General features: G+C 37.1%; 1 protein-coding gene across 1 annotated transcript in view; it reads right to left on the reverse strand.

The window, feature by feature from the left end:
- Positions 1-14,489, reverse strand: part of LOC149286668 (BMP-binding endothelial regulator protein-like) — a 121,403-nt gene that overhangs the window by 17,674 nt on the left and 89,240 nt on the right. The window contains exon 13 of the mRNA XM_089493848.1: positions 13,421-13,757. Coding sequence (XP_089349974.1) covers positions 13,421-13,757 — 337 coding nt within the window. The remainder of the gene's footprint in view (positions 1-13,420; positions 13,758-14,489) is intronic.

Here is a 14,489-nt window from a genome sequence, read left to right on the forward strand (position 1 = left end):
ATACACCAATATGTCAGGTTAAAATTCTGTATTTTTCAACCTGACATATTGATATGTCAAGTTGGTATGTTTGGTGTAAAAAAATCACATCATTATGAATAGTAATGTTTATTATTATAATTTAAGCTTAAAAATACAGATACTTAGCTGATATTAATTGGTCTCACATAAAATATTAATTGGGATTTAGAGTATAAATGCTAATGAAAACATTGCAATGCATTGTGCAAGCATAGATTAGAGTTTGGTAATATTGTCAGTATAAATTCTATTTATAGTAGATTCTCTGAATAATCCCTTACCTTTACAAACACAAAACTATATAAGAGATAATTTACTGGGATGGAAATAATTAAACTGGCAAAAAAGGAAGATTATAGCTAAAATATATGATTTTCTCTGCAAAGTTATGATATTTTTGACACTAGAAAATAATGATCACAACTTTGTTTGTCTTGCCAGTTGAGAAGTTTTAAATTGCTTGCCTGTGCTGTCTATTGCAGAGAGGGGAAGCAAATTGTTTTTACATCCCATACTTCCAGTGCTTTCCTCTTTAAAACAGGAGTGTTTTCTAGGCACTAAGAGCAAATGCAAATTTCTTCCCCTAGCTATATTAAGGACGGAATGTATGTGTTTTCCGGTTTTTAGGCATTGTCAGTATATATATATATATATATATATATATACCGTATTTGCTCGATTATAAGACAACCCTCCAAAATTTGAATATCAGTTTAGAAAAAAAGGAAAAAGCCTGAATATAAGACTATACTATAACACAAAGGTTTTACTAGTAAATAATAATTCACATGTATTTGTTCATATTTAATAAAAACTATGATTGAGAAAATGCATTTTTTGTTTTTATTTCCTTTTATTTGCCAACCTGTCCCCCAGTTATGTACATCTGCCCAACGGCTTGCTACTCTGCCCCCCCCAGATATGCCTTATACTCCCCTATATGCCACTCTGCCTTCCTGATATGCTACTCTGCCCCCCTGGTATGCCACTCTACTCCCCCGGTATGCCTTATACCCCCTGATATGCCACTCTGCCCCCAGATATGTCTTATACCCCCTATTTATCACTCTGCCCTCTTGATATGCCTTATACCCACTTATATGACCCCCTGACATACCAATGCATCCCTAGACTTGTTTCCCCGTGCTCCAGACTCTCTGGTGTCAAGTGGGTGCAGCCGGTGGACAACCCCCACTGCTACTCAGGACTTCTGCCGGGGCTTCTATGACTGAGCACCTAAAGGTCATGTCACGCCGGTGCTCCGTCGAGTAGCAGCAGAGGTCATTCACTGGCTACCAGAGAGGAGAATTCAGGTCTCCTGCAGCACTGCAGGAGATCTGGATCTTAGTCTTATAGTCAGACCTCTATTTGAGGTCAGATTATAAAACGAGGGGTATTTTTCAGAGCATAATTGTAATTCTAAATTAACAAATCACTTTCCCTTTTCCCTGTAGAATAAGGAGAACAGGAACAAATCTTTCCCATTGCAATATTAGTCGCAACCAATTTTGTTTTGGAGAATACGAAAGATGCTATTCTTAAGAGGTGTTTTACTGTTTCTATGAAGCTGAAAAGAATTATGACTTCTCAACCCATATAGTTCAGATTTTTTACACAGCAAATATATCTCTCTTGAGATCCTGACACACGTTCCTGTCAACGCAGCTGTGTACAAACTAACGAGAATAATTCTGTGGGCCAACTGTGACCTCTGGATAGTTCCCAGTATGTTCTCAAGTAGAACACATTGCTATACTCAAGCTAACAAATCATTTTGCCTGTGCTTTAAGGCACAATCCCGTTGACTTGGATCCTTAAACATAAAACATATTAAAGCAATTTAATATTTATAAAATGAATATGTATTGAGGGTCCAGTTTCTAAAGAGAAAAACATCCTATGTTTCAAAGAGAATATTTTTGGGATATAAAAGATACATTTATCTATTAAGCTATTTAAAATATATAATGATGCAAGATGCCAGTCCTTAAAAGCCCCCAATTATGGGGAAATAGAAAATATTATAGTCTTTTTAAAACCAAAAAGGTCCTCCATTCCTAACCAATTAACTCTATAAACATTTACTCAAAACATAATTCCACATTCACAAATCTTATTAAATTAGGAATTATAACAGAGAATATGTTGCTGTCCCACAAAACTATATAAATCAGGTGAACACACTTCTTGCTTGAATATCAATCCAATATACATTTTGACTGGCATGTGCCCACTATACCTCCCCTCCTGCATACGCTGTGCTATGGGAAGGAAAATTACAGTAAAAATTAAATGAACCAGCACTTTTTCCTAACCTCTAAATCCCCAAGGTAAATTATCAATAAAATATACTTTGTTTTAAGAAATCTGGTAAGGAATGCTCATATCATATTTAAATGTATTAATAATGATGTATAGTCCAAGACCAAAAAAAATGAACAATTATAACTCAAACATCAATATAGGTCTACTTCAGTATAAATATATATCTACACAGCATGCCTCTGTCTGTTTCAACCATTTTCCAGGCACTCTTTGAGCTAAACTGTTTCACAAAACCAACCACAGGACAATTTCTGTAATTCAGTTGTACTGACCTGGAAAGATCTGTGCAAATACAATTTGTAATGTGTAAATGTATACACAGGAAAAGGCTTCTGGAAAGAAATATTGCAAAAAAAAAGGATGATGCTAGCACGATATTGAAGGTAGGCATGCAGATGGTTTGGCCAAGGAGATTATATAAATAGTAGCTGCTATACTAAAATAAATGTGTATCCAATTAAAATTTTTTCTTGCGAATTTCGTGATGCTATTGACTTTTCCAAATGGAAACCTTACATAACAAGTGTATTAATGTAACGGATGCAAATCTGGTATGCACGGGAAATTGTTATGTCCTGAAAAATGATGGTACCTTTAATGTACCTGTTATTTTAGTGTTTTGCACACAATTGAATTCAAATGGTATGGTGGTAGTCATATAAGTGCCAATATCTGGTAAAGGTTACTCTTCACTGGTCCTAGGACACACTGAGGATTATTCCCTAAAGAAGACAAATAAAAAAATCCAGAGACCATAAAAACCATCCACCTAAAAGTAATCCAATAAAACCATACTCTTCAGCTAAAAAATAGCTTTACTCCATAGTATTTATTGACAATGAGGGGATACGGACAGACACAAATTGTATCAAAAAAAAAGAGTTGCCAAGAGAGTTTAACAGGACAGTTGTGGCTTGAATTCACTATACAGCTCATCCCTTTTTTTATTTTTTTTGCCAGAATAGCGAAATGAGCCGAAGCCATATTTCTCCCGATAGTGAATAATGGGTTTGCTGATGATACACTGTATAAGTGTGAACACATTAGATGAGAAAATCCCAATTACATACTGTTCTTTCTGTTACACTGTTGAGGCCAATTATGGTCAGGTCATTGATCTGAGCCCTAGTTATTTAATCAAATGTGTTCTATGCTAAATGTAATGTATGTTCACTTTTCTGCTCACTGATGAGATAAAAAACAATGTGATCCAGAGCACAATGGTAATGGTCCCTACATAATATTTCCTCCAGCTTTCACCATGTCTGCACACATCTATAGTTGGACATAATAGTATGTCCAATGGCACACCAATGAGAGGAAGGCAATAGTTCTATTGTCACTGCTTGAATTCTGACTTCTCCTCATTCTTCCCCTCTGCATAACTATCCTTGTGAAATATGAATCTATAATGTATAGGGTAAGGTAGCAGAAAATTTCTTCCCCTAGTAGCATTGGCCTCTCTTTCCCTTAACCAGACCCCTTGCCCTTTTATTGCATCAATACGGTAGGTTTAGAATGCAGTAGTATTAACAAATGACAAATATGAATCATTGGTCTCTTTTACTCAAAGAGTTAAAACCTCTTAAATTGTTTTCGACTTTCCAGAATTAAAATAAATGCCACCTAGGCAGATGCAGAGTCTCATAAACCACGTTTCTGCATATTAGTGCAGGTGCAGTTTAATTACCACTCTTGTATTGCCAAAAAAATGTTACAATGTACTAAGCAACCCATCATCTTAACTGCTGAATGCTTATTTATCATTACTACTCTTGAACGCAGTATTTGAATGCAACTCGATTTAAATAAGATCTTCTGTGATAAAGAACACATGTTTTAGAAGTATTTCATGGATGCTACTGAAAACAGGGTTTTTTCAAATATTATTAGAAACTTTATTGCCATTTGAGATGTTTTTTCTATCAAATGTTCAATGTGTTTCATAGGAGAGCAAAATAGTGTGTCTATAGAAAATCATACACAGCTAAAATCCCAGGTGAACTCAAATTCATCCAAAACTATAGCCTGGTCAAATTCTTTAAAAATATCTCCCTTTTTTCTATCCACGGTCCAGAGGGAAGAGGACACATCTGTGATCCCTCTGGCAAATGGTCAGTATGTTACAGCTGCGATAACTCTGCATACAAAGAGAATTATGTTTTTCAAATGTAGTCCCAAGCTGATGGGGAAAATATTCTGAACACACACAAGTACATGGAGTTGCAGAGCTGGAGACTTTGGTAGGTCAACAGGTCTCATACAGAACCAAGTTCAGATGCGGAGTGAGGACTTTTGCCTTTGAATTCCAATTCAAGGCTTCTCATCACAAATCTGAGAATATATTTCTGGCGCAGAACAACATCTGTGTGTGTCATAGGTAATAAAATCATCCTCTTCCTATTGTGGTGAAAAAAAATATATAACTGCATTCACACATCCTAGTAGACAGATGGCTTACGCAATTAAGTAGTAATTTAACTGCAGTTTCAATGCACATAGGGAAACCACATGTCTCGGATTGGCCAAGACAGTCTGGTAATTCTGCAAAGTCCTGGCGTAAACCTCAACCCCACACCAAGATGATGGATAGCAAGCAAGAGCAGCCAATGTTCTGTACCAATGAAACCTGATTGACACTGAACGGTGCACAGCCTAATTTTGCAAGCAACATTTAAAGTAACTTATTAAACATAAATACTTGACAATTTGGGTTGGAGTGGGTTCCTAACTACAATTTAGCTGAAGCAACTTGAAAAATCTGTACCATTAATTAAGTGGATAATTAGGATCATTAAACAATATGTATTTGGTTTTACAAGATATATTACATAAAATGATGTCCATGGTTTATAATACCAATCACATTTCATATTTGCATTAATTATTCATTCATAGATACGCAAGTAAAAAATGAGTACAGCAAATAATAACTCATGTTGGCTTTAGTGTCTCAAACTCCTTGTGTTCTATAGCAGCAATAACTTACCATGAAGCCACATGTAATATCAAAGTTGCATATAGATCTCTTTCTAAATATGTTAATGTAATATGCAAGTTCACTTTACAGCTACTATAAATCTGAAAAAGTTAATTTGCGTGAAAAACTAACAACTTTAAGATTCTTCCCAAGTGTCTATTAAAACATTACATGTCTTCAATTGAAAACAGAAGCAAAACACAGAATTAAATATTTCCACATGCAGCACTTTACACCTGTGTTAGTGTTAAAGCATGGATTAAGTGCAGGAAATAGTATGCTGAATACAATTTTATACAGTTCTTTTACAATTTCTATATTTTGTAGAATAGTCTTTACATTTTATATAGTCCACCACATGACACAATAATCTGTTTATGTTTTTTATTATCTTTATTAAATGACTTTTATGTGAGATAAAGTAGTTCGCAGCTGAATGATTCTCAAATACTGATGATGTTGAATTTCCTGCCATCATTCCAGAGTACCCATTGATTACAGCTTGTCCAAGCACTCCATTACAGGGAAATGTATGTGTCTCAGGCAGTAGGACGGCATGCCAAGATGAGAATTATGAATAAAAAAAATCCTCTAGGTGTAATGAAATGCATTTCTCTGCAAGCACATCAGGATTTCACAATAAATGCAGGATATTGGGACACCCAATACTGAAAAACTGAGAAAGTATGACACCTCTGAAGCACATCTTGAGTTTCCTTCACAAATGTTTATGGGGAATATAACCTTCCCAGATACTTTTGCAGAACTGCTTAATCGGCAATTTGTGCTTAAAATCACTGACTATCTTAACCTGACCAGACGTAAAATCGTTTGGTAGTTAAGATAGGTGTCTTGCCTATATTTTTGTAAATGCTCAATGGGAGGACCCTCTTCTCCTTCTGCACCATATCAATTATAGTAGCTATGGCTGTGGACGCCTTGGCATTTCTCGGCCCCTGATTATTTACAAATGAAGTCAAGCAAAGTCTACCAGTAAAAAGGTTCTATATTAAAACAGGGAACAGAGATAAACATGTCTATATAGCAACATCAGCTCATTATAGGACAGCACAGTCAAAATGAATTATCATAAATACTTAATGATGCAGGCCTGAGAAAACTGTACTTAAAAAGTAAAATATTTTTGAAACTTTTGCAAACTTGGCAGAATATCACATGAGCAATTTATGCAAAAATCTCAACATTTAGGGGGGGGGGGTTCATGTAATGTGACTGGCCAACAATCAATTGCTCTTTTAAATATTTGAAGGTAGTACGTCAGGCTCCAAATAAATCTTACATGTCTAAACATTTGCAATAAAAGCAATGCTACAGATAATCCAATTGGGTGATGTCTTTATGGGAAAATGCTTAATACAAACAAACTGTCACTTTGGAAAATAGCTCTCTTTAAAACAATTCAGCTGTATAATTCTATAAAAAGCCATTCTCACTAAATTTTGTAAATTATTATTATAACTATAAAAGCCGGTTAATATTACTTAAGATGACATATGACTTATTTGAATAATTAAAAGAAACCAAGAATTAAGTGCATTTTTAGGTGGGTACACCACACCCAGGCACAATTGTAACCCAAGCTCACCCAGCAACATGCAGATTTAATTTTACAGGTGGGATGTGGCTGGCAATGGGAAGACCATACAGAAGAAAGTATGGTAACATAAATAGGTATTGTACTGTCAGTAACCCCTTCATGACCAGGGGTTTTACTCCTTTAAGTGACTGAAGCTTTTTGCTATTTTTACTTTATCTTGTAATCTTTTTTATATTAAGTAGACCCACACAAAGTACCGTATTTGCTCGATTATAAGACGACCCTGATTATAAGACGACCCCCCAAAATCTGAATATTAATTTAGGAAAAAAGAAAAAGCCTATAGGAAAAAAGTTTTACCAGTAAATGTTAATTCATGTAAACTATTAATTTTTTTTATAAAAGCTATGATTGAGAAAAATATTTTTTTGTTTTTATTTCCTTGTATTTTCCAACCTGCCCCCCAGTTACGCACATCTGCCCCCAGGCTTGCCACTCCAATATGGCACTGTGGCCCATGATATGCCTTTTAACCCGCTATATGCCACTGTGCCCCATGATATGCCTTTTAACCCCCTATGTGCCACTCTGCCTCCAGAAATGCCTTATACCCCTATATGCCACTCTGGCATTTAGGGGGTTAAAAAGCATATTATGGGGCAGAGTGGCATATAGGGAGGTATAAGGCATTTCAGGAGGCAGAGTGGCGTTCAGGGGATTAAAAGGCATTTCATAGAGCACTCTGCCTCCAGAAATGCCCTATGCCCCCATTTAACACCCCCCCACACACACACACACACACTAAACGGGGCTTCCAATTTCCTGCTGTATACCGGGGCAGCAGTCTTCCTTCTGTCTCCCCCCCATTTAACACTCCCCCCCCACCCCACACACACTTACCGGTGCTTCCAATTTCCTGCTGTATACGGGGGCAGCAGTCTTCCTTCTGTCTCCCGCTGCAGCCGGAAGGAGGTGTGGCTAGCAGCGGGGGTTGTCTGCGTCCATCGGCTGTCAGAGATCAGAGTTCCCTGCACCGGTGCCACAAACTCTAATCTCTGACAGTCGGGGAAGGTCTGCGCGATGGACGCAGACAACCCCCGCTGCTAGCCACACCTCCTTCTGGCTGCAGCATAAGTTGTCTACGCGGATCGCGTGGATGTCAACCCGCTGCCCCGGTATACAGCAGGAAATTGGAAGCACCGGTAAGTGTGTGTGGGGTGGGGGAGAGAGACAGAAGGATCCAGGTCCCCTGCAGCGGTGCGGGGGATCTGGATCTTAGTCTCATAGTCAGACCTCTATTTGAGGTCTGATTATAAGACGACCCCGATTAGAAGACGAGGGGTATTTTTTGAAACCTCGTCTTATAATCGAGCAAATACGGTATATATTGTTTTTTCAAGGACAAATAGGGCTTTCTTTTTTTCTGTATAGTCTTCCATTTCATATGAATAATATTCCAAAAACAGGAAAAATATATTTTAGAAACCCTAATTTTTCCAATTTAAATCAGGACTTCCTCCACAAATTAGATAACCCCAATTTAAGTCAAGCAAGATTCCATAAGTAAAATAATATCCCGCATGCATAGGTTTTAAAATTTATAAGGGAGCAAAATGCTCCATTACATACCATACTATTTTGATTAATTTTAAACTTTGGATTGGGGCCAAGAAGATGTTATAGTTAATGTATACTTGTAGTGTGTGTGGGGTAAAACATGTTTGGTTGCCTATTTTCATTTTTTTTTTATCATTGTTATTATCAAGTATTTATTATTATTTTTTAAAAAACATTGTTGTTTCCCGCGGTGTCAGCTCTGAGAATGCTCGCACTTGTAAACGATGCTTGCGCCAAGCAACATCCATGTTATACCATAAGTTACACCATATCAGTCAGAAGGAAACTAATGATGTTAGCTTTTGCTGACAGAGGAGATCTCAGGCTGCCGAATGACATCCTAATCTTCCAATGCGAAACCCATAGGACAGGGGCGTCCAACATGCAGCCCGCGGGCCAAATGCGGCCCGCGTGAGATCGGCAGCCAGGATCACAAGAGCCCTGCTGCTTACTTGTGGGAGGGTCTATTCTCTGCTCTAGTCCTGCCTCCTCTGTGGGGAGAACGAGGGAGGCCGCGCCCCCTGCTGAAGTCTGTGATCGGCATCGAGAGCTGTAGTGCAGGTAAGGGGGTGGGGAAGGTTGTGTGAATGAGTATGTCAGATTGAGGGAATGAATCTGTGAATGAATGAATTTGTGTGTGTGTGATAGCATGGATGTGTAAGTGCTGGAACCTAGGCATAATGGGACTGTGATTGCTGTTAGCAATCACACTCCTATCATGCCAAGTCAGCCAGTACATGCTGAAACCTGGCTAGCTGCCCCCCTTGTGTATTGATGCTGCCAGCAGTAAGGTGTCTGTACTTACAGCCACCCTGTACCAGCATGTACTGGCTGACTTGGGATGATAGGAGTGTGATTGCTAACAGCAATCTGCTAACAGCAATCACAGTCCCATCATGCCTAGGTTCCAGCATTCACTGGTTGCCTGGGTATAAAAGAGTGTGTTTGCTGTTAGCAATCACACTCCTATCATGCCAAGTCATATTGTTGATTTTTTTTGTGTCCAATTGTGGTGTGTTACTTTTAATAAAAGTGTGGTTACACACTAAAATTGGACAAAAAATACAATGCCCAGCCAGCCAGTACATGCTGGAATCTGGGTATGCCTGAGATTGCTGTTAACAATCATAATATATAATTTTTTTGTACAATTTTGGTGTGTAACTTACTTTTATTAAAAGTGTGGGGGGGGTGCACTTTCAGTTTCGGCTAAGTGAACCCTGAATTTTCGGTTTTGGTCCAGAATTTTCATTTTAGTGCATCCCTAAAATAAATAGAACTATCTTATTTTTACTTATCCAGAATCCTGAATTTGTAGGCCCAGAAATCCCAGAAATCAGTGAGAGGAAAAGTAAAGGTTTTGTGTCATTTCATTTATTTTAATCTGCATAGTTTATTAAAGGCCGTATTTTCTCTCAGTGAAAAATGAGTGCGGCCCTCGCACGTATACAATTCTGATGAAGTGGCCCACTGCAGAAAAAACTTGGACACCCCTGCCATAGGACATACTATAACTATACTTATCTTCAGTATCTTATATCTACCTTAGCCTTACGTCTATATTAGGGTGACCACATTTTATTTCTGCCACTCAGGGACTATGAAAGCGCATGAGATTACACACACAGGTGTACATAATACATTTTTTATTGATAAAATTGGACCCTACGCAAGCATTTCCTTGGGCCCCGCTCCACGCTCACTATCACAATCACTCCCTCTGCTGCCCCACCAAAAAAAATATTTGTCACACTGACTGCAGATTAGGGGGAAGACTGTAAGAGTCAGCACAGTCTTCCCTCCTTCTGACTTTACCGTTACATTGAGAGGTCCTCTCCCCCGTAATCATCCCCAGAGTCCCTTTGTCCTGACATTCACTAACCATACCTCTCTTTTACTTACTCCCTGTAGTTCAGGTATAGATCAAATATACAGCACCTGTAAACATCACTTGCATGTATAGATCAACACATTAACATCACAAACCCAGCTTTGCAGGTATAAATAATGTATGGAAACATAGCATAGCTGATATGGATCAACAGAATAACACACAAACCCAGATTTGCAGGTATAGATCAATTGGAATTCACATAAAAACTCAGCATTAAAGGTATAGATAAAACCCCCTAAATTACAGGTATAGATCACAGTTTGCACACCTCAAAGCCAGCCCTGGGTCCACACTGCCCACATAGAACCTGACCAGCACCCAAATTACACACATAGCACTTGCCATCGCGCTCCCACCGCAGGACTCCTGCAAGGTAAGTGAACTACAAAGGGGGGTGAAGGTAGATAATGAGAAGGGTGGAGAGGGTAGATAATGAGAAGGGGGGAGATGCTAGACAGTGAGAAACGGGGGGAGACAGTAGAAAATGAAGAGGGGAGGAGAGGGGGGTTAGATAATGAGGAGAGGTGGTAGATAGTGAGAAAGGGGGGGAGAGGGATAGATAAGAATATTGAAATAAATAAAGAGTGAGAATGAGTTAGAGGATGAATGAATTAATGTGTGGATGAATTGTGTGAATGAGTGAGAGAATTAATGCATTTGTGAGAATTCATTAATGAATATGTGTAGATGATTTGTGTGAATGAGTGAGACAATAAATTATTGTGTGAATGAATTAGTGAATGACTGTGTGAACCTGTGAATTTGTAATGAAAAAACAAAAAAAAAAACTTACCTAAAAGTGTACTGAAGAATAGATTTACTCGTGGGAGATCATGTCAGACTAGTTTTGTCTTCTTGGAAATTGTAAATATAATGTATGGCTGTGAGTGGAGCGGTAGATATAGTTTATTGCATGTAAGTAAAATATTTGAAACTACTCAGTAAGTTCATTTATAATTTAATATGTGTACGGGATGGAACCGAGTGGATGATATGTCAGCCTAACAAAAGGCGATTATCTTGGTGAATGGACTACGTTCAGAGGAATAGGATATTTCAAGTATGGTTCCTTAGGGGTCATTCTTAAGGCCTGTTTGGTTTAATCCTGCAGTAGTCTGCAAGGGAATGTATGCTTGTTTGCAGATGGCACAATAATTTGTATTTGGTCTGGATTTAGGACGCTCGTTTTAAACAAAAAAGAGTACGAGAATTAGAGGGTATGATTTAAAGTTATAAGGTGGATGATTGAGTAGTACTGAAAATTATGTTACAGAAATGTAGTAGATACCGAGAATAGACTTCCAGTGGAGGAAGTTGGTAAAAACAATTCAGGATTCAAGGATGCATAAAGCTATCCTTAAAAAAATTACCGTATTTGCTCGATTATAAGACGACCCCCCAAAATCTGAATATTAATTTAGGAAAAAAAGAAAAAGCCTGATTATAAGGCAACCCTATAGGAAAAAAGTTTTACTAGTATGCATGTTATGCCTTTTAAACCCCTATATGCCACTCTGCCTCCAGAAATGCCTTATACCCCTATATGCCCCTATTTGCTTTTAGGCATAAAAAAGAAAAGTAAAAAAAGAAAGATTAAAGTTTCTAAAAACAAAAAAAAGTATTTGCAAAGAAACTAAAGCAATTATGTAGAATGGGCCTAAAAGCAACCAAATACTTTACTACATGCTCTCGAGATGAAGTGTGACCACTAGCAAAATAGTTTCATCCATCAAGTGAATAAGAATATGTGTGTCAGGAAACGGAAACCATTAAGACATTATGGAAACATAATTTATTTTAGAAATCCTAAAGAAGAAGAGAGTATAAGAATTTCTTCTACGCCCAGAAGATTTTTAACACTTTTGCGGTTATACTCTGATTTCCCTGTAAGCTAGTCACACACTTATCAGGAAGTAGGACAATGTCTTCTGTGGTGTCAACGCCGACACTTCAGGAATAGGATGCCCTAAAATTCACTCAGTCATCTTACTCCATTTCAAACCATAACAATATGGTGTACTTGAAAGAAGAAAGTCTCCATCATGGTTAACCTTCAGTTCTTGTGTGTTGGTTTACACTTTAAAATTAATTTCTGATTGCCATAGACAGGATCTTTATTTTATGTGTTAACCAAATGTGTTTTTAATAAACGTGGTACCCATATAATACCTTTAACCCCTTCAGTCCCAGGAGTTTTTGGTACCTCAAGTCCCGGAGCAATTTTGCCATTTTTGCGGTATGTCGGTTTAGCGATTATTTTCCTTTCCTGTGAATAGTGTACCCATGTAAACTATATAATGTTTTTTCAAGGAGAGATAGAGCTTTCTTTTGATACCATAGTTAGTTGATTAGCTGAAAATTTAGGATGAGAAATTTAGTAAAACTAGCGAAAATTAGAAAAAAACCCTAATTTTTTTATGTTTTCCCTCTGAATCCTCACAAAATTAGGTAAAGTGATGGAAAATCATCTCCAAGTTTATCAATTCAGGTATCCTGATCTCACAAATACCTAATTTATATAGATTTTCCATACTTTCCCAGCACTTATAGGGAACATACTTTGGGGGTTGTGAACGGGTGCAGGAGGGTTATACTTTTTAGATGTTGTGTTAGGGCAATGGGGTGTAATGTTTTTTTTTCTTTTTTTTATTATTATTACGGTATTATCTTTTTTATATATATTGTTAATTATTTTATTTTTTGTATTTTTTTCTTTTTTTGTATTTTTTTAAATGGTTAGAGGTCCTCTTAGGGACCTCTTGAACATGTTATTAATGACAGTCACAATGGCTCACTTTATTGTTTTTGTATTATTATTTATTCTATTATTTTAGTGACTTTTTTATTTATTTCTTCATTTGTGTTTCAGCATGGGAGAAGAGTGAGAAACACTCCCTGCGATCCCCCTGCACCGATCACACTGTGATCTCTATGCAAATCCCCACAGACTTCCAATGTTTTGGAAGTTTATCATAAAAAAAAACCATTATATAAATGATTCCCCCCATCATCAATGCAAACTTACTTGTAGAATATGGTGTAATCGACTGTGGAGTGGCAGTTCTGGAAGTCCCATGATTTTAGTTTTTGGCATTCTCTGTGAGCGCGAAGCTTTACCTTAACAGTCCCTTGACACAATTCTGGAACAGTCTTCCTCTGTGGACGGTTACAAAATTCATTTGATTCTACTCTCCATGAGTCTCCAAAGTCATCCACATCAAATTTAAAGTTTCCATCACTTCCTATAAGATCATCTCTTTTGTGCCCATTGTAATTTCCACAAAGACCACAAAGTTTTCCTTTGAGGTGAGGAGCAGCCATTACTTCTACAAAGCTGTCTCCATCCCATGAAATTTCCAAACCTGAATAAAAAGATAGAAAACAACAATAATTGGTTATGATAATAAGACAAAGTGTTACATGATATATGCTGGATTTAAAAAGACAATTTGCATTATACAGTAATAAATAAATATGGAAAACGTTAAAAAAAACTTGTCAAATAACATAATTGATATTTTTTGGAAAGCATAATGGTTTTCCCGTTTTGGAAATAAATCTTAAATGTTCTCAAAGTATTTATGTAATCATGTCATATCACTAAAACCCAAATTGTATAAAAAAAATTCCTGGATAATTAATTTGGGAAAACACAACACTATGGTTATTTTTCTTCTTTAAAAAATAAATAAATGTTATTGACACATCTGCTTTAAGTATTAGGCAGTTGACAAGAGGACTTGTGAAACAGCTTCACATTTGGGAAACAGTCCTTGTGCGCTCTGTTACAACTTTTTATATTTGGTTGTGTTTGTGGAGAACAGAAATTGGGCAGGAAATATGGTACCATCATCTCAATGGGGGAAATGGCAAAGCCATATTTGTCCAAAAGTTGATGTATTTAGTTTTATTTTAGTCTATTTTTTTCTGAAGAAGAGACTTTTGAGGTCCTGAAAGCTTGTGTGACTAGCCTTTGTGAAATCATTTTAAATGTTGGTCCTACAATCATCAAGGCAATGTTACTGCTGATTGCACCACTTTCCTCCAGAATTGCTTTTCGTACAAGTATGAAAATCTCAAAAATGGGCCTATAA

This window comes from Sceloporus occidentalis, unplaced genomic scaffold (genome assembly GCF_023333645.1).
Source record: "Sceloporus occidentalis isolate IW3139 unplaced genomic scaffold, rSceOcc1.0.p SCAF_67, whole genome shotgun sequence".
NCBI lineage: Eukaryota > Metazoa > Chordata > Lepidosauria > Squamata > Phrynosomatidae > Sceloporus > Sceloporus occidentalis.